The sequence below is a fragment of the Nematostella vectensis genome, chromosome 2, assembly GCF_932526225.1.
Source record: "Nematostella vectensis chromosome 2, jaNemVect1.1, whole genome shotgun sequence".
NCBI lineage: Eukaryota > Metazoa > Cnidaria > Anthozoa > Actiniaria > Edwardsiidae > Nematostella > Nematostella vectensis.
In genome coordinates this window covers 1,079,151-1,102,677 of record NC_064035.1, presented here as the reverse complement: position 1 = coordinate 1,102,677, position 23,527 = coordinate 1,079,151, and the positions used below count along the sequence as shown (strand labels likewise).

General features: G+C 43.0%; 1 protein-coding gene across 2 annotated transcripts in view; it reads right to left on the bottom strand.

The window, feature by feature from the left end:
- LOC5509114 (histone-lysine N-methyltransferase 2C) overlaps nucleotides 1-23,527 on the bottom strand; it is a 36,053-nt gene that overhangs the window by 8,286 nt on the left and 4,240 nt on the right. The window contains exons 3-29 of one of the 2 annotated variants that reach the window (XM_032377982.2): nucleotides 23,184-23,350; nucleotides 23,010-23,097; nucleotides 22,520-22,611; nucleotides 21,878-22,370; nucleotides 21,589-21,693; nucleotides 21,163-21,220; nucleotides 20,349-20,526; nucleotides 16,698-16,812; nucleotides 16,186-16,482; nucleotides 15,424-15,879; nucleotides 15,090-15,203; nucleotides 14,756-14,968; nucleotides 14,103-14,284; nucleotides 12,913-13,077; nucleotides 12,567-12,688; nucleotides 11,704-12,281; nucleotides 11,520-11,630; nucleotides 11,040-11,221; nucleotides 10,602-10,756; nucleotides 9,372-10,094; nucleotides 9,090-9,163; nucleotides 8,913-8,960; nucleotides 5,109-8,831; nucleotides 833-5,023; nucleotides 613-720; nucleotides 402-511; nucleotides 151-277 (exon numbers count right to left, since the gene is read on the bottom strand). In XM_032377982.2, coding sequence (XP_032233873.1) covers nucleotides 151-277; nucleotides 402-511; nucleotides 613-720; nucleotides 833-5,023; nucleotides 5,109-8,831; nucleotides 8,913-8,960; nucleotides 9,090-9,163; nucleotides 9,372-10,094; nucleotides 10,602-10,756; nucleotides 11,040-11,221; nucleotides 11,520-11,630; nucleotides 11,704-12,281; nucleotides 12,567-12,688; nucleotides 12,913-13,077; nucleotides 14,103-14,284; nucleotides 14,756-14,968; nucleotides 15,090-15,203; nucleotides 15,424-15,879; nucleotides 16,186-16,482; nucleotides 16,698-16,812; nucleotides 20,349-20,526; nucleotides 21,163-21,220; nucleotides 21,589-21,693; nucleotides 21,878-22,370; nucleotides 22,520-22,611; nucleotides 23,010-23,097; nucleotides 23,184-23,350 — 12,975 coding nt within the window. The remainder of the gene's footprint in view (nucleotides 1-150; nucleotides 278-401; nucleotides 512-612; nucleotides 721-832; nucleotides 5,024-5,108; nucleotides 8,832-8,912; nucleotides 8,961-9,089; nucleotides 9,164-9,371; nucleotides 10,095-10,601; nucleotides 10,757-11,039; nucleotides 11,222-11,519; nucleotides 11,631-11,703; nucleotides 12,282-12,566; nucleotides 12,689-12,912; nucleotides 13,078-14,102; nucleotides 14,285-14,755; nucleotides 14,969-15,089; nucleotides 15,204-15,423; nucleotides 15,880-16,185; nucleotides 16,483-16,697; nucleotides 16,813-20,348; nucleotides 20,527-21,162; nucleotides 21,221-21,588; nucleotides 21,694-21,877; nucleotides 22,371-22,519; nucleotides 22,612-23,009; nucleotides 23,098-23,183; nucleotides 23,351-23,527) is intronic. The other variant, XM_048724079.1, reaches the window with a different exon arrangement.

Here is a 23,527-nt window from a genome sequence, read left to right as displayed (position 1 = left end):
TCCATGAGGGGCTAACCTCCCGAAGTGAAGGTATTCTACTGTGAAAATAGGGGCATTAGTCATCACTCGAGTAACCATCGGTTTCCAAACCATGTTGGATTAATCTACTGTAATGAGGGATATTCCTGCGTAAGGTTATGGTAGCACTACCGTGTTGATTCCACGTTTGACTGCTAACATGACGTTCATGAGAGCTCCATTTAGCGTTTCGTAGACTTCAAGTGACCAGAGAGCGCAGTTGAGGTGAACCCAGACATCGACTTCCAGATTGAGAAGTCTGCGAAGAAACACACTTATCATGAAAACACAACAGATGAGCAGATGTTGCGATAGTGAGATAACACTGAGTTGCGCATCTGTACGTTTCGATTGACTGGCAAGCGTGTGAGTCGTTTACGTACCGTGATGTGCCTTCAGACTCGCCATCACCCGATGCTCCGCAGAGGGTACACTTCCGAGTATCTTCAGGAAGATCCATTGGTCGAAACACAGCACCATATTTTTCCATTAACTAAGCAAAAAAACACGTTCTCTTTAATAAAAAAAAATAAAAAACACACATTTGTGTTTGTCTTCCTATAATGCATCAGGTAGGGTACAAGTATCGTTTACCTCAGCGACTTCCATGGCATTTAGTTCCTGCTTGGGCTTGCTATCTTTCATGTCTGATTTTTGCCATCGCTTCCACCTTGTATCCCGACGAACTTTACCTTCCTTCTCCTAGAAAGTTCAAAGAGAGCTCTTATGACAGGAAATACTAACAGGCTCTTGCCACCAATGGAGAGTGCAATGATCAGTGAGGGATAAACAAATAAAATCAGATCAATCTTACCCCTAAGCTATCTTCTTCTTTCCAGCTGGGACGACGAAGCTTCAGCATAGCAGAAGCGGGCAATCCCTCAGCAGCATGCTGGCCTCGATTCTCTTGACCCACTGCCATGACCGCTTCCATGCTAGTCGAGTTTGTGGACTGACCTATGCTCACTGCTAGTGATGCTGCAGACAAAGACTTCACATCGTCTGTCTTCATTCCGGAGGATGTGGCCTCAAGATGCGAGTAATACTGCTTTAAGCATGCTTCTGAGCAAAAGGCGTCACGACTATCTCCAGCTTCAACGTTGACACTCTGTACTCTGAAATCCTTTTGCGCTGATTGTTCGTTCTGTTCAATATCAGCCTGGTCAATCGGGTCTCTTGTCACGCCAATGCCAATAATAAGAACATCACAATGGCGGCAATAAGGCCCATCTGGTTTCTTTCTCTCTTTTTTATCCAATGTCACGTCAAACTGCGAGTATGGATACGGAGTCTTAGACACAGTTGGAGACGTGACAGGAAATGAATAAGACCTGGAAGGCATAGAGTTTGATGTGGGGCTTGTTACCGACGTTTTCCATGAGGGTTCGATAACTATGTCCGAAGGTCTTGGAGGGGAACAGCCAATGAGCTCCGCCACAGAATGAACAGTCTCTGAAACCCGCATTTCAGACGAAGGAGACAAGGTTAGCGTAACATTGATGCTATCTAAGTCGTCAATATCTTGGTCCAGCCTGAGCGAGGGGCCTGCCCTGGAAGGCTGACAAGTCCGGCTGTCATTAGGGTTATCAGCTCGGGACGAACCAGAGCATGAGTTTGTGCCAAAAGCACTGATTTGCTCACGTTTGATGTTTACAGGCGCTAGAGGAGAAAACACAGGAGACTCCGAGATTTCACGGTTGGAAAGTGCAGGGAAGCTAAGGTTCTTGGGCTTGCTGCTAGCATCTATCTCGGGAGAGGAAGACATTATGTACTGGGTATCAGGTGAAGAGGCAGCAGAAGAGTGCTCTGTTGAAAATCCGTTCTCTGCCGAATGAAACCGTTCGGTCTTCAGCTCTCGCACGCTTTTCAAAGGGACCATGTTCATAGCCCGTAATTTTAGTGGTACTTTAGATTCTAGCCCCATGACTTCAACCTGCCCCTCAACCGTTACATCGCCATTTACAAGAGGCTTTCGCTGGGCGTACTTAGACAGCACAACATCGAGATCAGGTGAGGGAAACCTCGAATAGTAATCTGCAGTGTTCTCGATCGAAGCATTACCAAAGGTTCCATTCAGGGTACACTGACCATTAAATGGAGCTGAACCGTAAGGATGCATAAGTGCATGGGTGAGAAGCAATTTGGGTTCGCATAATGGTAACGACACACTATCACCTACACTTTCCGCCTCAATATTCTCCAGTTTACGACTTTTCTGCAGCTGATTCTCTCGCGTTTTTGTCTTCGGGGAGTTGCCAAACATACGCTGCCTCTTCCGTTCCTCACGTTCTCGAATCTTCTGTTCCCGAAGCTGCTTCTGTTGCATCCGTTTTTTACTTTGCTGTTCTTCAAATTCCCTCTTTTTTCGTTCGTATTCTGCCTTACGGAAATCCATGACACTGGCCACAACTGGTTTGATGTTCTCAGTTTTCGAGGTCTTTCTACTCCTTGATTTAGAGGGCGTTCGTGGTTTGGGGGCAACTGCCTTGGGTGCCAGCCTGCTGGTCATCAAGGCTCCCTGGCCTTCTGCCTGGATGATCTGGCCTCCAAGCATAGGGTCATTTCCAGATACCATGACGGCATCATGGTCAGGCACGGGTGCCGAAATGTTAGGTTCACGTTGTGCGAAATTGTACGATGGTTCGCCAGGGTTTATCTGATTGAATGACAATACACTTGGTCCAGTTGGGGCAAGATGCTCTTCTAAGGTTCCATGCGATACAGAAATTACTGATTCGGTCTGAATAGATGGGACTGTAGATGAAGCTGTGGAAATAATGGCTTTGGCTTCTTGCTCCAAGTCCAAACTACTACTAATGTTTCCACTATGGTTGAGTGTTCCCGAGTTGGGCTTGACGGTACTCTCATTTTTAGCTTCATGTGTTCCAGGTATAGAATCAGACTCTCGAGTAATTGAAGTGGGGTCTTGTTGAATCATGGTGGCTGTATCATTTGGCTCTTGTGAGGATACAATCTCCTTGTCTTGCTCAATTTGCTGAGAATCTTGGTTTGTTTTCGACACAGCTTTGGCAGCTTGATCATCAGAAAGGACCCGATCACTCAAAGTGCCTTGTTTTGCACAATCATCGTTGTTTTTCGAAGTATTTTCTTCACATATAGAACTAGAAGACTGAACACAGGAAGCCTCACTTTGCTCTTGCTCTTCAGATTTGACTGTTGAGACGGATTTTGACGCATTGCCTATCTCTAAATTCGTAGGAAGGGGTGAACCTTCACGTGAGTTCACGGCTGATTTTTTCCCTGTCTGTTGATCATCCTGCACTGGTGACACAAAAGAAGGAACCTCTTCATGACATTCCAAAGAAATGACGGAGTTGGCTTGCGATCCTGATGGCTGCATATTATGGTCTCGTTCCATCTGTTGTAAGGGAGACCTAAGCTCTGCTAGCCTACACAGATTCGCAACTTCTTGGTCAGTCCCTTCATTGTACAGATCGAAATCAAACTCATCTCCGTCCCTAGTCTCCTGGTCTTTGCATGCCTCCTCTTCAGTCGCAATATCTGCAACCATGGATTCCAGTTTCTGCAAGGCTCCACTACATGCAACCTTCTTGGTTTTGGCTTGTGTGGTCTCTTCACACGAAGTTGGGTCTTTAGAGGCTTGTGTTGCTGCTGTGGAATCAATAGAACTATCAGGAACTTGTAAATCACATTCTGGCTTTTTTTCTTGAACACCCCCGTCTTCTATGACGCTATCAGCTTTGTCTTTGGCAGGAGCTTCAGGGAGGCTAGGCTCATTACTTGAGGTCCGGGTGTTTACAACCTGTTCTCCAATTTGGGAAGCTGTGGATGGCAGAGAGGGTGGGATATCAGTCAGAATTTTGCCTTCAGGAACGGACGGCAGAGGTAACTTGCTGTTCTTTTCTTTTGTATTACGTTTTCTCTTGGATGCGGCTCTAGCTGGTTTAGCCTTCACAGGCATAACTCGGAAGTCGTCACTAAATGGATTATTTGCATCTGCTACATACTCCACAATGGGTTGCCTCTGGCGTGCTTGTTGCTGAGTAAATTGTAAGTACTGGTCAGGTGTAGGAAAGCGCTGGCCGAATGGGTCAGTGCTAGATGGAGTGCGAGGGCTTTGTGGTTCCACAAAGGGACTGCCAGGTTCAGAGCGACGCTGTTCATCCAAACTTGGTCTCCCTTGCTGCTGGTTCATCATAACAGGCAGGTGTGGGGATGGTGGTGGGCCCATTTGAGTTGGTACTGTGTCCCCTTGAGAAACACCAATTTGCGGAGTTGGTGCTTGAGACATGTGTGGTGCAGGGGTCCCTGGCTGCTGATGATGTGACATTGACATGAACTGAGAGGGTGAAGCGCTAGAGAGCACGGCTGGAGACGAAGAAGCTGCCATGTGTCCCTGAGTGACAATCTGCTGGGGCATCGAAAATCCACTTGGCTGTGACTGTGGTCCAAAATTCTGACTGGCATGAGAGACCATGGGTTGTGACATGACCGTTCCAGACATTGGAGGACCAAGATGTGTTCCCTGCGGTGCAGAGGATACCGATCCCATGTTCTGTGAAACAATACTTATTTGGTTAGGTGAAGAAGTAGCCATAGAGGAAGTAATTGGACCCATGTGCCGAGGTGCTGCAGGTCCCATGGGCTGAGCGGTTGGCTGCTGCATCTGCGGTCTTGGATTAGCCATGTGAAGAGGTCCCATCATCTGCTGGTTCATCCCTAGTGCTGGACCTACCGGACCTTGCTGTTGCTGCTCCTGCTGCTGCTGGATAAGCCTGTGACGCTGCTCAATCTGTTGGAGTATCTGCTGCTGAAGGCGCTGTTGTTGGAGTTGAATTTCAGGGTCGTCCAGGTCTGACTGTTTTTTGCTCTTCTTGCCCCTTGGTTTAGGCCCAGGCTTGCTGGCAGCAGGAGGGGAATTCATCCAATCAGCAGGAGGGCCCTGTCCAGGTAGAGGCGAGGCTTGTGGTGTCAGAGAATCTTTACTCTTCGCACGTGCGCGAGGCTTTCGCTGTGGTTTTTCCTAAGTAAACAATATATTAAATATTTAAAGAAACATACAAGAATATAAAGATCGTGGAAATAGTTAGGTTATGACAAATACTTACAGGTTTTGGAGATGGAGCTACACCTTCAGGCCGCTGTAATGGCTGTATCGGCATCATTCCTGGCATCAATGGAGCACCTGGCATACCAGACCTCACCATACCCTGCTGATCCTGACTCCAGGGAAGAGCCTGATTATTTGGACCAGGCGATGACACAGGTTGCGGGAACAGCGGTTGCTGGCCAGGCACCATGATGCCTGGTTTTCCTGGCACCTGTAATTGCTGCTGCACCATCTGCATGTGCTGCCAAACTTGGAAAAGGCTCTGCTGAAGGAACTGACCCTGCTGCTGGAGGGCTATAAGCTGGGCGCCGATCATGGGATCTTGGTTTTGCTGTAGCTGTTGCTGAAGGTGTTGGTACTGCTGCATCATAAGCTGGCGTTGTTGCTGCATTTGGAAGAACTTCTGTTGCAGCACAACCAACTGCTGCTGCATAACTTGCTGCTGGTTATTGGCCACAGACTGCGGTGGACCCGATGTTGGTGTCGGGAAAGGATTTGGCTGTGACAGCGGGTGGATTTGCTGCTGCTGAAGTTGTTGAGGGTTTGGCTGGGAGGGTTGCATAGCATGAGCTTGTGTCTGCATCACTTGTTGCTGCTGAGTTTGTTGGTTCGACAACTTGTTCAGCTGTTCATTAGCTGTACACGATTCAGTCTTTATGTTATTCTCCACTTTATTTACGTCAGGACCAGTTTCTTGTGATTTCTTTTCAGTGTTTGGGTTAGCTTGTGATTGATTTGAAACTGACTCTATTGTACCTTCTTTGGTTGGGGAATCATTTAAAGCTGTTGTAATGCTTGTGTCTTTACTATCAACTCCATGATCTTTTCTGGAGTCATCTGCCTTTCTCCCACAACTATTCTCTGTTTGATTATCACACTTATCACTGATTTCTCCAAGTTCTTCTTTAGCCAAGGGCTTATCTGCGCTACCAGGTAGACTTTTACTTCCTTCTTCAGTGTTCTCTTTGCCCGCCAGAACTTGGTTTCCATCGTCAGTTTTGGACTCCTTAGCTTCAGTTGATGTCTTAGACTCGTCGCTCTTCTCATCTACTGCTCCTTCTTTAGCCTCCTCTTCAGCATCACACTTTACGGGAACTAGTTTCTCCTTATCAGCACCACAAACAGTGCTGTTTGACAAAGTTTCCTTAGCTGCTAGGTTTTGGTCTTTGATGGTTTGCTGACTTGCCTCTGCCTCCGGATGGATGGTGCTCTTGGGATGTTGCTGCTGCTGCATTAAAATCTGCTGTTGTTGTAACTGCATTTGATACAGCTGCTGTCCATCAACACCAGGCAAGGGAACTTGGCCAGGCAAAATTCCAGGGACCTGTTGTGGAGGTGGCGGTAAACCAGGAGCTGGATGTCGCAAAGCAAACCTTTGGTGAGAGACTTCCATTACACCTTGAGGTTGGTTAACCTGCATCTGGACACCCTGCTGCTGATGCAGCTCCTGCACAACTTTGTCATACTGCAATGTCTGCTGTCCGAGATCATGTCGCTGTTGCATGCGCCGCTGGTATTCCATCATCAGTTGTTGCTGCATCATGTCAGGGGCTTGAGGCCGCATCTGTGCTATCTGTGGCTGCAGCATCTGAGGGTTATTAGGGTCGGCCGGCAATGCACCAGGCACAAAGCCCTGTACAGTATTCCACTGCTGCTGAAACATGGTTTGGTGGGCGACTTGAGCTTGCAGTTGCATCTGCTGCTTCTGTAGTTGTCTCTGGCGGTACAAAAACCGCAGGCGCTCTTGGTGCTCTTCTTCACTATCAATCTCTGGCATATCTTTGGTATTAACAACAGGGTTCATACGACCTCTTACAAAGGACGGTTGCACAGCGATGGCCTGTTGTTGTTGTTGCTGCTGCTGTTGTTGTTGCTGTTGTAGAGCTTGCTGTTGCTGCATTTGCATTTGAAGAAATTGCTGCTGTTGGGCACGCATGAGTTGCTCTCGCTGCTGTTTCTGCAGTAGCTCAAGTTGCTGCTGATCGTCTGGCTGCTGCTGTGCACCAACAGGTTGGACAGGAGGTGGCGGTGGTGCAGGAGGTGGCCCAGGCTGAATGTTCACAGGCATACCTTGTTGTGGTATCTGCACTTGTTGGTTGATTGGCTGTTGCATCACTGGTTGTTGCGCTGACATAGGGAGTGATGGTCCACTTTGCTGCTGGTGTTTAAGGGGAGGAACGCCAGATGAAACCTGTGTCTGAGACTGCCATTCTTGATGCATATCAACATTTTCCATCGCAGGCGGAGCTACTTGTTGTGCCATCGAGGAGGGTATGTTGGAAGAATGCCACTGGCCCTGACTCTTTGGGAGCTGGTGTGATGATGGGGTTGTCTCTGCTGTCATGTGGCCTCCGGATACAGACGGAGTTAAAGACATACCTATGTCCTCTGATGACACCTGCATTCCCTTCAGCTGAACAGGCTGGGACAAAGCACTGCCTTTCCACATTTGTTCCTGGTTGTGGTAAGTAAATCCCACACTGTGATGTGGAAGAGCCTGTTCATGGCTAACGCGGCAATCAGATGGTTGGGGAATAGGTCTGCCTTGCCACGACTGCATTACGCCAGTGTCTTCCTGTGAAACACTTGGAGCCTGCTGTCGTGGCGCAATGACCATACTTTGATCAACTGCCTGAGGTGGCTGGCCCATCCTACTGGGAGTGGTATGTGTCTGTTGAGGGCCCTCTCGGTTACTGGTCTTCGAATTTGTATTCCATTCGTTCCAGTTTCCACCAGCAACTTGCTGCATGGGAGATTGATTAACCATTGCAACTACATTATCAACGCTGGTGGCAGGCGAGAGAGGTCCCATGTCTTCTAGACCGTGACTAATTCCAGTGCTCGATGTAGTGTCCATCAGGCCATCTGAAGGCATGCTGCCTCCAAAGCTGTCCTGTAGAGAGGCAGACAGATGCGAATCAAGGCTACTGGAGGTCGAGACTGCAGGTGATGGTTGCATAGCTCCTTCGCTGTGATGATCCATACTGCTGCCTGATAACTCCTCCTCCTTGTCGCCAAAGGAAGGACCTGAACTGAACTTTTTGCCCGCCTTTTGAGGAGATTTCTTTTTCTTTTCCTCGCCCATCCTGAGACCCTTGGCTTGCTGGGTTCGTTTCAGCTCCTGCCTCATCATATGCGTCTCCTGTTGCTGCTGCAGTTGCTGCCTTTGGTGTTCAAGCTGACGCCTTTGCTGCAGAAGCTTCCACTGCCTTTCCTGCTCTTGTTGAATCTTGAGCTTCTGCTTCCGTCGTTCCTTCTCCCTCTCCTTTTCCTCCTTTGACCTCTTTGCTTTCATTGAAGCAGATCGGGCGGATGCTGCATTCTTTGAAGCAGGGCTAGCATCGTAACCAGGCTGCATGGCCAGCATATCAAGGCCTCGAGGAGAGGTAGGCGTCAAAGGTGTCATTGGAGCCACAGTTGAGATAGGCGTAGATGGTCCACTGCTACTCAGAGGAGTCGTGGGTGTGGTAGATCTTGGTGGGACAGACAAAGGCTGCATTTCTTGGTGTGTCGTGGATGGCAGATCACCAACTGCCATCTGGTGCTGCTCAGTTAGGGTGAGTGGAGGAGGAGCAGGCTTGGGTTGTTGGTTGTCTCTAAACACAAAGGGACTCGCTGCTTGGTGGATTGGGGTCTCAGGCTGGGTCTCTACTTGAGGTGCAGGTGTAGGTGGTTGTTCAAGAGCAGCATGTTTCTTTTCACTCTCACTCTGTCGCAGAAGCTACAACAGCAGCAACAAACAAAAAAAAACATAAAAGTTAGACTTGCCTCATGTAAGAGGATTTGAAATGTTTAAACTTACCCTTTTTTCCTGGTCTTTCAGTCGAACTCGGTTGTCGCGCGCTTTCAGCTGAAAGGCAAAGATATATTATTATGACCTTTTCCATCATGAGTTAGACGCTCTGTCACTATGATTAAATGTAATATTGAGTCTTAATCTCAGTATCAGTAGTTTAACAATATAAAAAAACCTCCATACCCTATATGGCTCCCTTTGTTCAACCGTTAGTTTGCGCCAGAGACGCGCAATCGCCCTGTATCTGTTAGTCCATTCTGCAAAAAACATGATATATAAGCACATTGGAGTATCATATTTCTTGATATAACAAATATAGTATTTTCTAGTAAACTCTCGAGAAAATCATTGAAATGCAACCTTACAAAGCAAAGATAAAAACATCCTGTCAGGAAAAAATAATATTTTTCTTTCTTTAGGATATGTTAATATCTTAAAATCTCATTACATAAGGAATATCTTCACCTGGGTATTCGGCGCTCAGGTTTGGATGCTCTAGATTCGCGTACAGCACTGGTGATATAGTGGCTGTAGCCCCAAGCTTTTCATCCTCTTGCCACTTCTGCTGCTGCTTCATTGGGTCCGCACGAGGGCTTGGTGGCCTTCTTCTTTCACGAGGAAGATCACTGGCCAGATCAAACTCTTGCTTTTTGGGGAAACCAGGGGGATCATTCTCGAACGGGTATTGCCCAATGTTACTCATGGCATGCGAAACACGACCATCAGGCTGGACCTGGAACGAATCACGCTCAGCCGCAAACTGACTAAATCTTTGTGAAACCTGTGGATACTGCGTAGGAAACGAGCGTTCGAACCCTGGACCATGTGGGCCTGGTGTATAAGGCCCGATTTCTGGGTGGTTTCCATGGTAACTCATGGGACGTTGCATATCTGTTGGCTGTCTGGAAATCTGGTCATTGGAGTTGTTAGGGAGGCAACCCTGGCTGTTGTTTTCTATACCAATAAAACCTGTTTCCCGGCATTTCATTTCCATTTCGATTCCTGCAAATATGTCTTCCACTTCTTGGCCATCGACATGGGGGAGAATTTCAAGATCAGATGGTAAAAAGTCCAGGTCATTTGCCTGTGCTGGATGAGGCTGCTGTATAAGAGGATCAGACGTCTGGGGCTGTCCATGGTTAGTACGGGTATGGGTACTGTTAACGAGTGAATGTTCTTGGTGCATATCTAGAAACAAAAAAGGATTAATTGGATTTTATTAATGGGAATCTATCAAGAAAATATTTTCCACAGGGGAAAGGGGTAGAGGTATGCAACTGTGCAGGATATGTACGCTCTAGAGGTATACAACTGTGCAGGATATGTGCGCTTTAGAGGTATACAACTGTGCAGGATATGTGCGCTTTAGAGGTATACAACTTTGCAGGATATGTGTGCATTGTTCGATAGTTTGGGGCTTTTTGGGTGGATTTGCACAAAACAAATGGGAGTAATTCTGCCTTTGCAATCCTTTAAAAACAAAAATAGGGGTCTCTCCCTAAAAAGCGTTGCGATGGTCAAAACGCAAAATATATTCCAGCCTTTAACCACACTGCATAAACAATCATGTTACAGATGGCACTGTGTACTGATTATCAATATTCCACATATTCAGAAGGAAGATCACTACAGAGGCAAGTGTCTTACCAGGAGTAATGTGGTATTCAGGAAAACTCGAAACAATCTACTACGTACTTTGCTCTACCGTTGGTCCGTCCTGTGTTCCTATAGGCATCACCTCAGCTGTGAGCATATCCAGGCTGCGGTAGAGAGCATCAGGATTGGGCAGGTCGTCAGGTATGGGAATCCCCTCAGTAGGCAGTGCTGCTTCTGCACCTGCGCTTTGCCAGCTAGAAAACCATATTAGACTGTGAGGTAAACTATTCGTGCACCTTTTATTCAAGGTACGACATCTTACAAATAGAGTTAGCCTCAACGAACAAGGATATCGGGACGCGTTGCATTGTGGACAAGTTTTAGATGCTTCTTGAGAAATGAATCGAGTTGAACACCGTACCTGGATACTTACATGTTTAACTTTTTAAACTATACAATGCTCAATGATATAAGGAAGTTTAACTGAATGATCATTTCTTAGTTCAGAGTGACTGAATGTGTGGAAAAAATTCATACCTTGTTTGTTGATCACGGCCAGTTTGGTCTTGGTTCATGGCACTAAGGTCAGCCATCGGGGTCTGGTGCAGGCCTTGGGAGGGCTGCTTATTTGTTTGGTGATCACTTGGGGTGACGGGCTCATGCTTAGCTTTCTTTTTCTTAGAGTGCGGTTGCAAAAGCTCTTTGCCAAAAAATGCATCCTGCAAAGAAATCAGGCCTAGCACCTACAATCGCCATGCACAATTTGCCTTCATTTAAAACATGCACGGTCTGTAACAATGGTCTTCAAATTACATTGCCAACAGCGTGTTAAAAAATGTAAGAACCAATCAGCTGCACCTCCGAAGGATTTACCTCCCAGACAAATTTAAAAATATGACTGTGTTTGGAAAAGAAACAAAAATTTACCAGCATTCTGGAAAAGAAAGACAGAAATGCTGCCGACCTTTTCTTTTCATTTCAATTCTTTAACATTGGCAACCATGTAAGTGCTCTGACCCCAACCTGCATCCAAGATGGGTAGGCTTCCTGCAGGGATGTCTCTCTTGTCTTATCTGCCTCATCAGCCCACGCAGCATTGCTGGTAGTATCCATCATCGCCTCATGAAGCTGATGAAACAAGCCAAACTATTCATTTTACTAAACACCATGTGAAATGAATCAAGACAGCAAGTGGGTTTACCTGCTCTTGACTTTCTCGGTGTCGACCTCTACCTAGCATCTTATCCAGCCCCTTTCGTCGAGGACCCCTTGAGCCACGCCCACCAAATTTCCTTGCTGCTGCTCCTCTACCACGTACCAGAAAACCACCGACACCTGGGCGATGGGCATTTTTTTTTAGAGTGGTTGCTGTCAGCTGTCTGGTGTAGTCAACTGCGTTGTCATTATAATAGTCTATGTTCATCTGTTCATCGTTCAAAGGACTCAAGACGCCTTTCTTCAGAGGACTCAATGGAGTTTCCATCTTTGATTTAATCTTGTTTTTTACCTTGGCTCTTCTTCTCGAGGCAGGAGAGATCTTCAGTCTACTCATCTGCTTTATCCCAGATTCTGTGAGGAGAATGTTGTCAGCTACAGGCTGTGGGGTCATCCCGAGATTTGGCGAAGTCGACTGAATCGGCAATTTCATTTCAACAAGGCCACTGTTGGTCAGTCGCTGACAGGGGTGAATTGGCTTAGCTTGGGGTTGAGGAGGATGTAATTCGGATAAGAATTGTGGGCGGTAGTGATGTAAGGCAGTAGCTCTTGGAGATGGCGGACCTGTGTCCAAAAAAATATTATCATATGGCTTAGAGATAGGTTTAGGCAGGACATCTACTATTACTATTACTATAATTAAAAACTGGGTTTACTGTAATTCTATATAAAGTAGTGTAAGATGAAGAGGACAGACGTCTATCACAAAACTCTAGTTTTCGACCTTGGAATGAAGGGCCAGAAGGCAAAAAGTAGTAAAAAAGTTACCTAAAGGATTAGAGGCAGAAGAAGAGAAGAGTGAGAATGAGGCTGCACCAGCACTAGAGGCCGAACTCGAGCAAGACATACCGCTCAAAGCCCCTAAGGAACACTTGGTCTTTGGCCTGCAGTACAAGCATTGGTAACCATAGTCAGCTGCCCTGTCCACTTCTTCTTCAGTCATTAGACCATCACATGAGCCGTGAAGCCACCTGAAAGCAAGCCAGCCGAGGTAAGTAATGTGACGCAAGTGTATATACTCCAGACTTGGATTGGCAAGATTCTACGGTTAAAAAAAACTCTGGCATTTATGAGAATTGGTATGTAAAAATATACAATTATTCATGAATATTTTTTAGAATACAATGCATTATCTCGTTAAGATGTATGGTGAATATGCACATAACTGTTTTCAAATTTTAAATAAAGAACAAACCTGTCACAATGCAGACACTGGATCATCAGATCGTTCAGATTGTACTTGATGTTACAGACAGGGCAAGAAGTTTTACTAGCGCACGGCCCACACTGGGTGTAGTTTGACTGCCACTCACACTGTGTGCCAGCACTTGTTGCTCCACAGTCATCACATGATACACACCTGTAAAAAGAGTCCATTCAGAAACACATAGCAATCAACCTAGCGTCTTAGTACATATAAAAACACAATAATATTCCCTTAACAGTACAGTGGAATTACTGATTCTGTCTATCAACAAAGAGAGAAAAACTCAAGACACCACACACGGACAGTACAGTTAATCTATTTTTTTATTTGACAGGTCTTGAATGGATAATATGCTCTTACATAGAGTAACTTAACAGTCTTCAACAGAGTAAAGTTACAGTTTTATTATTTTGTCAAATATGATAATTAACCCGACCTCGCTACAACAATATTTTCACCAGTGTTTTTTATATCATAAAATCGAGGACCTCTTTGCAGCAATGATACCTCTATTCTATGATACATTTTCTTTTTCCTGAGGCATATCATGAAATCCAGTTTCCACTGTAATACAGGAACACAATAATATTCCCTAAGCCATACTGTGCAAGGGATTTAACAGAACATATACTGTACGAACACAATAGGAGTCAGCCCTAAGACATTATGTGCATATATATTGCAAGATTGTGTCAGTTTTGAACCATATTGCACAAAAAATCATGATGCAGATGGTACTGTGCACTGATTATCAATATTCCACATATTCAGAAGGAAGATCACTACACAGCTAAGTGTCTTACCAGGAGTAATGTGGGTTATATCTCTTTATCTAAAGCTGGTATTTTCACAACAAATTTAGCAACTGTCCATATATTGCTTTATGTATATGTGACAATAACAAAGTTCAAAATTACAGCATAACCTGTTTCTGTCAGTGTAAAGAAATTTACAATCATTCTAAGTTTTTTTTTCAAATGGTGCATAAATGTTTGTACACTTAAAAAGTAATTTAGTAAAACACCAAATTTATTTACAACAAGTATCAATATACCACTGTATCTTTGGGGAAAGCAGTATCTCATTTGATTTCTCTGGACATCACAATCACCTCATGGTATCGGGCAGGGAGAGCTAAAAATAGACAATATGACAATCTCTGTTTTTATTCAACATACCATTTGCACTTCCATCCTCCGGGTGGAACTTTTTCAAGAGGGGGGTCCAGACAATAGGTGTGATAACTGATGTCACAGCTGTCACACAGCAATAACCGTGCCTCATCGCTACCTTTACCACACCCTTCGCACAGGGTACAGTCAAGGCACCGCCAGCCCTTGCTTAGTATCATTTTATTGACCTGAAAGTATGACAACTCTATTAGAAGGGTCGAAGATATATCAGAATGTTGTTTATTCCTTCTTCTGTTTACATACACATTGAGGTTGCAGACTGAGAATTAAGACTACCACAATCACAAAATTCAAGCCATGTGAAAGTCTAGAGGTACAGATGTAAGCTAAAGGCAATCCTTGATTTGTTTTAAATTATCATTCAGCATTTGTATTCCCCCTACTGTTTACTATTACACATGGAGTATCAATGCAACCTTATAGTGGTGAATGTGTTGCAGGGTTCTCAGGGTTTAACAATTGCATGCCTATCGTCCAATAACACAAAGACGTAGTCTTTTTTATTTCCTAGAAACCACCTAGATGGACAATCCCTTTATTTAAGCTATGAACTGCAATAACATGACAAAACATTTATTCCAATCACGCTGAAGTCTATTATCTATAAACTACATTAGCTAATGGACGATGTCTCTCACCTTGACACCAACACAATATGGATGGAAGCACTGGCCACACTGCGAACAGACAATGAGTTGACCTTCAGGGCCTTTGCCAAAGCTGCCACAGCACAAGCACATGTCCTGCTTGGTAGTGAACTCATCATCGGCTGAGAAAAGCACAAGCGTAGAATGCAGGCCTTCACTCTCCTCCTCCTTGGTGGGTGGTTCAGCAGAATTAGCCACACCCGACTGGAATAAAAAAAAACACAGTTAAACATCACACTGACACTTACAGTATTCTCTCTGACGTTTACTGTATTTACATGGATATTTACAATCCTACAATATTATTTGATATTTGGTAACATACCACATTTTCCTTCCCTGGTGATGGCTGCACAGAATTTTGCTTTTTTAACTTTGTTGGAGGTCGACCTCGTTTTTCGTGTTTTGGTTTTTTTCTTACAGGTGTCCCAGTTTTTCCCTTTAAATAAGAAATAACATTAAAAACAAATGTCATATATTTCTGTTCTTTATAGGCTAAACGCTTGCCTCATGGCCACACTGCTATTACAGACAAAAATAAAATACCTGAAAAGACAGAAATACAAAGAAATAACTGTCACAATGAATATAATTTCGTGTCAGGGTCTCTTTAAAGAGCCCTCCCAGCTAACATATTGCAGTAACAAGCCTTAACATACCTTGAACTTTGGTCCAGGTTTTCGCTTGCCACTGTTTTTGGGAGGTGTGGTGGTGTATCGAGTTGGAGCACAATAGGATGCACTAACAAACAGTTTCTCCTCTTGCATGTTGTCCGAGTGAGGTGGTGAATCAGGTAGGCCAGATGATGAGCCAAACACTTCCATCTCATCTTCCATTGGAAGCTTCGTATCACTGACCATCTTATCTAAGCTATGCATGGACATCTCTGTGTCCATCAGACTGTCGCTGAAAGTGCGTAATGGGTTCATGTCATCCAGATTGTTATCCAGACTGCTGTGCAACAATGGCAGCTCATCATCCATTGGACTGGGTGTTATGCGGCCTATAGCAGCAGATGTCAATGTTCTCTTATCTTCATCAGATAAACTCTGGGGCATGACTGGGTCATCACTCATTTGATTATTATCATAGAAGCTGCCATTGTCAGTAACAATCTGTAAAAATAAAAGCCTCGTTAAAGCCAAATCGCAATACCTTTTTAACGGACCAATACTGTAAAGGCTTAATGGGAGATGGGGGACATATTTAAGAGGGGGGGGTTTATCGCTACTTGCTCCAAGTTGCTCTTACAGAGTCACTATCAAATGATCATGATTCAAACATTTTCCTTACATATCAGAGATCAAACATAAAGAAAAAGAAACATGCCTTTCTAATAGCTACCTGTTTGGATTGGGTGGGGTGGATGCTACTGTAGAATCAGATAAAATCAAACAAGAACATATGGTAATCAAACTCACCTCATGCTTTTTAACTCTGCAACTTGGGCAGTGATAAGGAATCTTCCTTGAGTCAATACATCGATAAGTGTCTGGGTCAACATTGTCACACTCTGCATGTAGCCACTTCTCACAGATTTCACATTTTACCATTGCCACGTCAGAGATCTGCCTATAGGCTCTTCCACAAAGGGGACAAAATAACCCTTTATTCCTCTGTTGGTAGCAGCTATCACAGACAGTGTAGTTCCTATGCCAGCGTGAGGTTGGCCCTCCTCCAGGTGTGTTAGAGCCGCAGTCTTCACATCTCCGACAGCTCTATACATTCAACAAGGAAATCATTTCAATTAATAAGCTGTTAAATATGATAGATTATATTATTGTACATTTGAGAGTTTACAGGCTTGTGCCTTTTTTCGTTGTTGAGAACTAAAAGACTGAGTAAGAAACACATGAGGAGTTAACAAAGTTTGAGGTGTACACATATCACAAAACATATTGGAAAAAAAACACTTGAATAACAGTAAGCTCACCAAGCATTTCCAGCCTGTCTTTGGTATTGTTGTCATTGGTGGATCCAGGCAAAAGGTGTGGTAGCCCCTGTCACACACATCGCACACCAGCATCTTATTGTCATCACCTGGTTGCCTGGTCAAGCACACATCAATTTCCATAAATTATTCAATAAATATTTATATAAAATAACACCCAAACTGGAGAACATTTTAAATAAGCCCACAGGGTGCTAAAAGAGCGTTTACTGAACATGCACAAAAAATGCTGCAGTGATAGCTTTCAAATTTAACATCAGTTATTCAAGAATGGTTGGAACGTGTGTAACAGATTATTGCAATTTTTTACATGAAACTATAATGGTGAAATCTCCGATAATTTTTAATGGAAAAATGCGAAAAATATTTTAAAATTGTAAAAGCAGTAAAAGAAGTTTCTTTATGATTGTTATTGATATATTAGAATGGATGGCCTGTTAAATAGCATGGATTCTAATACATTCTTTGTCTTCTGTCAGTTGAAGTGTGATTCAAACTCAAATTACCCAGGTTATCTTGAGCACAATTAGCAACTAACATTGAAAGAAATGAAACATAAGGCTGTTAGAAAAGGACACAGCAATTTTTTAATATCTTCAAACTTTGTCTCATTGCAACCTAGTTGGCCAGGGTTGCAGTAAAAATTGGAAATATTAGGTCATGCAACATAATATGTAAGTAAAGTAAGTAAACTTTGCAAGTAAAGTAAGTAAATAAACTTTGTAAGTAAATAAGTAAACTTTGCAAGTAAAGTTAGTAAGAAAACTTTATTTTGACATGGAGAATTCATCAGCCAAACATATTAAAAGAAACATATTTAAAGGAACTTCGAATGAAATAAACATCCTGTAAAATATTTTTGCTGCATAAGAGAACTATCAGGCAAAGGAAAAGCAAAATATTTCAGAATAAGATACCATGATTGTTATTGAGAAGTTTTAGAACGGCAAGTTGAATCTAGAGATGTGTGACATTTCCATTGTCTTGGATAATGCTATGGCGACACTCTTTCCGCGGGCCACAAACACTTGTATAATCAGTGGCTTTGCATACAGAGTTTTAGTTTAAAATAACAGTTCGGAAAAGAGACCAAAATAATCTTTACATTAATTTGAGATACAACTGTATTTCTGCATGTAAAGTATATTTTGATACTCTCTATCGTGTTTATTTAAACATTGCTTATCCAAGTCGCAACGAGACAGTGTAGGTAAATTAGCAAAGCGAAAGTTATTAGGCAAGCGAAACTCCAAACAATTTCCTTACAAATGAAGTGTTTTTTTTTAAAGGGAACAAGTTGTGTTTTCATAATTTGCTTACCCTAGCATCGTCTATCTTTCGTGAGTTTAGAATTACCGACCATGAACTGATTGTGAACATCATACCTGTCAACCTCCAAAAATCTCAAGGCTTGGGAATTTTGGGGGGGAGGGGTGGGGTATATTCATTTGTTTGGGGGGAAGGGTGGGTTTAACCTTGCAGGCGTTTGCCGTATACAAAGCTCTCGCGAACTAATCCACTTATAGATCTCACAAGGGTGTTAGATAAATTGTGCTACGCAAGTGAATTGTTGTTTCAAATATTTTAATAGAAAATAGGCAAAATAATGATTTTTTCTATCTAATTATTTTCCGGAAGTGATAGAAATTGCTTAAAAAGCGGGAGAGCGGGAGAAGGGGTCCGAAATCTTGAGCCTCCCGCCTAATGCGGGAGAGTTGACAGGTATGGAATATAGACATCGCATGTGTTGTTTGTGATCGCGTGTCGTGTGCTGTAATAATAAAATTTCAGATGCTGAAATTTCGGGTGGCGCAAACTGCGGAAAAAACTATAGCTGAATTTTCGGCGAAGATACACTATATTTCGGATTAGAACAATAGACAAATTTTCGGCGAAATTAGTCAGTTTTCGGTTGCATTACTTTCTGCCAGTAATGTATTAAAAAAACTATATCACTGTATAATTACAAATTCTCAATATCATAATAACTATAACTCTAATAATACATATCTTGCTAATTTAAATTTAGAGCTGCTTTCCATAAATGCTGTGTATACTGAGCGATTGAAAGACTCAAGACTCTGAGCATCTTGCCTTACGTGGAAGACTGTTCTACAGTGTGACACCCGTACAGCTAAAGCCCCTTTTTATAGAAAATTTGTTTCCTTGGTTTCGGAACATTAAGTTTGTTCTCAGAGTCTCTCAAGTCATAGCTTGTTAATTAAAAAAAAAAAAACTTCGAAGCCCCCAGATATCTTGGAGCAAGCCCATGTAGATTTTTGAAAACTATCATGGCGTTTTGTGAATTGGGCTGGCATTTAAGACTTTTCCAATTTAAAGCATCAAGCAATTGGCTAGCATCAGCGTCATAATCTGAAAATGTCACCATGCATCTTGCTCGATTTTGAAATTTATGTAATTTGTCCTGTAAGGTAACCCTACAGTTTCCCCATACAAAGCCACAATATTCGAAATGGGGTTAAATTAGTGCTTAATAATTTTTTTAAGTGGCTTGAGGTACCGTGCCTCATACGCTTGATGGCCGATACCTGAAGCAATCTTTTTTGTAATGTTTTCAATTTGATATTTCCAGTTGAGTTTATCGTCAATTGTCACACCAAGTGATTTTGTCGTTTCAACCTGTTTGACTGGACTGCCGTCTACTGTAACTGTTGGGGGGGGGGGGGGGGGGTTGTGGGTATTTAGTCTGATTTTGATCCTATTAACATGAACTCTGTCATAGTTATATTTATTGTTAGTTTGTAAGCGTTTAGCCAACTGTGCATGTTCAACAAGTCCTCATTAAGGTAAAACTTGATGCTGCTGATACCCTTGCCTGCGTGAGTGAGATGCGTATCATCGGCATACATTCTGGGTTTACAATTTGATAACGAATTTGGAAGATCATTGATGTAAAGTAAAAACAGAAGAGACCGAGTATGGTTCTCTAAGGGACCCCACGTGCCAATATACGCCTTTCAGATAAGGACCCACTGACAGAACACTGTTGTGTTCGGTTATCTAAAGCATTATCAGATATACCAAAGTGTTTTAATTTAGCTAGGGGAATCTTGTGGTCAATGGTATTGAATGCCTTTTTTAGGCCAAGAAATAGTACTGCATTGATTTTTCCAACATCTATATTATATGCCCAGGAGTCAGTTGCCTCCAGTAAAGCTGTGTTTGTGGAATGACCTGAGAGAAAACCTGATTGAGTTTGACAGAGTATGTTGTGCCCCTCTAGATAGGCATATAATGACTACTTACTAACCGAGAGTGAGGTCATGCTGGGGAATATCAAACTGAGGCTTTGGCGTATCGACCGAGGCTTTTACTGATATTTGCCCTGGATTGGTTATTGTTGACCCATTCACCTTAAGTGAGGTCACTGACTTTTTCCCAGCTTTACATGAAGTTACCTAATTTATTGTGTGCCATGTTTTAAGAGTCACCTAAGTGTTCTTGAAAGGTTTTTTGATATTCTTTTTTAGCTAGTCTTATTTGATATTGCTAGTGTTAGTGAGCTTTAGAAGTTTAAATTGGACTGACATTCAGCAAACTCAATATCAGAAATATAAGCACATTAAGAATCAATTCATGGTATTCCTGAAGAGTGCGGGGAAGTGTGTTTACCTGCATCCTTGACAAACTTTGCAGTCTGGACATTGCCAGCCCATGCGAACAAGAGAAGTAATTTCTACAGCAGGATCTAGACAGCGGCCATGATAGTGTCGACCACAGCTAGTACAGAACAGCATCTCAGCAATCTCTTTGGCCTCTCCACAGAGATAGCACTGTGCCTCTGCACCACCTAGTTTTTAGGATACATCAAAATCATTAGCTCCTCAGATGCAAAACAGCTAAAAGTGGAACTTTTGTAGCAGATTTTGGTTGTGTTACCTAAGGGTACCATATTTACCAGCATATAATCCGCACTTTTTTTACTCCCAAAATGACCTTGAAAAACGGGGTGTGCATTATACGCGGAACCCATTGTTCTCCATATGATAAATAGCGGTAATCAATAAGAAAATGCAGTGATCCCATTGTAGGTGAGAAACCAGGCACATACACAGGGGTGTGTGTAGGGTGTGCGCGCATCCCCCCCCTTGGCGGCCAAAATATGGGTAATTTCTTATTGAGGAATCTTCAAAAACTATGTTTTTTTCCATATGATACCATATGATACTACCCCCCCCCCTCAGCCAATCCTGTGTAAGAGCCTGGAAACAGTCACAAAATCGCTTAAAAATAATGCAGTAAACGGTATTCTAAACGTACTTATGTTTCTTTTTAGGTTGTTTCTTATTTCCTTCTATTTCTATTGGGGTGCATATTATATGCGGGTTTTCGAATTTTCTTCTGAAAAAGGCCTTGAAAATTGGGGTGCAGATTATACGCCGGTAAATACAGTAGGTAGGGTGCATAGAAAACTAGCAAGACTTACCAAGACGACCTGCATCTTCCAAGTGGTCTGGACAAAGCATTGTCATGGAGTGAATTTCCTGAAAAAAATATGAAATAATAGAGATTCTGATTGGCTTACTAAAGCCTCAACAAATCTTTTAAGGATAATTGGTCCATTGCAGATTAACAAGCCATGTGAAAAACTACAGTTTCCAGTAGAAAGCCTTAAAATATTTGAAAACAAAGAAAGACAATTTTGAAACCGTCTTATAGAGACAACTACTGAATGAGGTTCTGTCATGCTGCAGTGAAAATAAAGTCATTTGTAATTTCTTTTTGTATCTTCTTTGCACTATAAAATAATATGTTTGATGAACTCTCAAGCATACTTGTAGCAATCAATCTCAATCATTAGAACCACATGAAAACCATTGCAAACTGATGTCCAACAAGGTTGAGACTGTACCTGGAATGCACCAGCACTAGCTGCACATGGGTAGTGGTATGTTCTACCACACCTAGGGACTTGGCATACCACACTGGCTCCAAATCGACTGCAGTGGGCACATCGCTAAATTGAAATAATCAATAACATATCACTGTTAACAACAATAAGTAGACATTGTTAAAAGGTGTTAAAACCCTCATCAGAAAAAAAGTCAAAATCATGAACATTCAATAAGCGAGTTGGATACACCATCATCTTTAATCTAGTGAGTTGGTTATACAAGCTTAGAGGTACATCATAGACTTACCTCTGTCATGGCCTGATAGACTGCCTTGTCAACATTAACCAGATCATAAGAGTCAGTTTGGCAAACACCCTCTGACCAGGAGGCACAGCAGTGATGGGCCCACACTGAGCCATCACTTTCAAATGCTTCATGAACTTCATGCTCCTTCACTGTACCAAAGGTGTACTTGTCGGGTGTCATGTTCTGCGAACTGTTTCGAAGGGGAAGTCCAATAACAACGGCTCCTTTCTTTCTACCTCTACCTGGGGGCCTGCCTGGACCACGCCTATGTACCATTGGCTGTGGAAGGGGAACATCATCCATGGCTTCCTTTCCCATGTCTGCTGGCTCACTGGGTACCATCTCAAAGTTTGGTTGTTGTTGGGTGGTGTTCTGGGCAGTTTTCTTGAAAGGGTTGAAGCCTGGGGTTGGAGCACAGCGTTGCAGTTTGCCTTGGAACATCCTCCGCTCAGGACCACAGTTACAGAATGCGCATAGCTTGTCTTTTAACAACCTGCATAGTTGAGTATCCTAGTCAGGCGTATCATTTACAACTATGAGACATACCAGTAACTGAACTTTTACAACATACTGTAGGAATGTATGACAGGAGTATCTTACTTGATACTCTTATCATTCCAGATAAGCAAAAACATAACTTACAGCTCTTCTTCTAGATCAGATGGTTGGACAGCACTACTAGCATCCAAGGGGACAGGCTGACCCATAGCATCCACCATCAGGGAACAGGGCTCCTACACACCGGAAACAACAAATAAATACCAGACAACAACAAATAAATACCAGACAACAACAAATAAATACCAGACAACACAAGGGGACAGGCTGACCCATAGCATCCACCATCAGGGAATGGGACTCCTACACACCGGAAACAACAAATAAATACCAGACAACAACAAATAAATACCAGACAACATAATAACACAACAAATAAATACCAGACAACATAAAAACACAACAAATAAATACCAGACAACATAATAACACAACAAATAAATACCAGACAACAAATAAATACCAGACAACATAATACAATAGTTGTGCCAAGATTCTGTCAAGAAGTTCAATTAGGCCACAAATGGTTTTATTTGCTTATATTGATTGAGTCACATTAAAGTTGTATAGCTACCTTTCTATGGTCTGTCATGCATTCACCCTCACGCCTTGGCATGTCGATACCCATTGCTCCAGCAGCATGTATAGGTGACTTCAGTTTGCTATCAGCCACAGATATTACATTAGGTAAGAAAAACACAGATAGTTATGTGCTTCTAAAAATATCTAGTTTCTAGTTCTATCTCACCTCTGTGCATTAACCCTGGTCTTCTTGACAGGATGAGATGACCTGACAGGAGGAGAGGGCTTAGAGCGCCCCCTGTTTTTGGTCGTGCATGGTTCAGTGATGACAAATCCCTCCTCTGAATCAGGTGTTAGAGGGGAAGCTGGTGGAATACACCGACTGGGAGTAAACTGGAAAAAAGAAAGCGTATTCAATAAACAGTTGAAATATACCAACAGGAGCATAAATTTACTGCACCTGCTAAATAAAAATTATAAGGCAGAGGTGTAAGTAAGATTATAATGCAAGACAAAGATAACTACTGTTGCCATCATTTTGGGAGCCAAAATGTGTGAGTAAGATGAAAG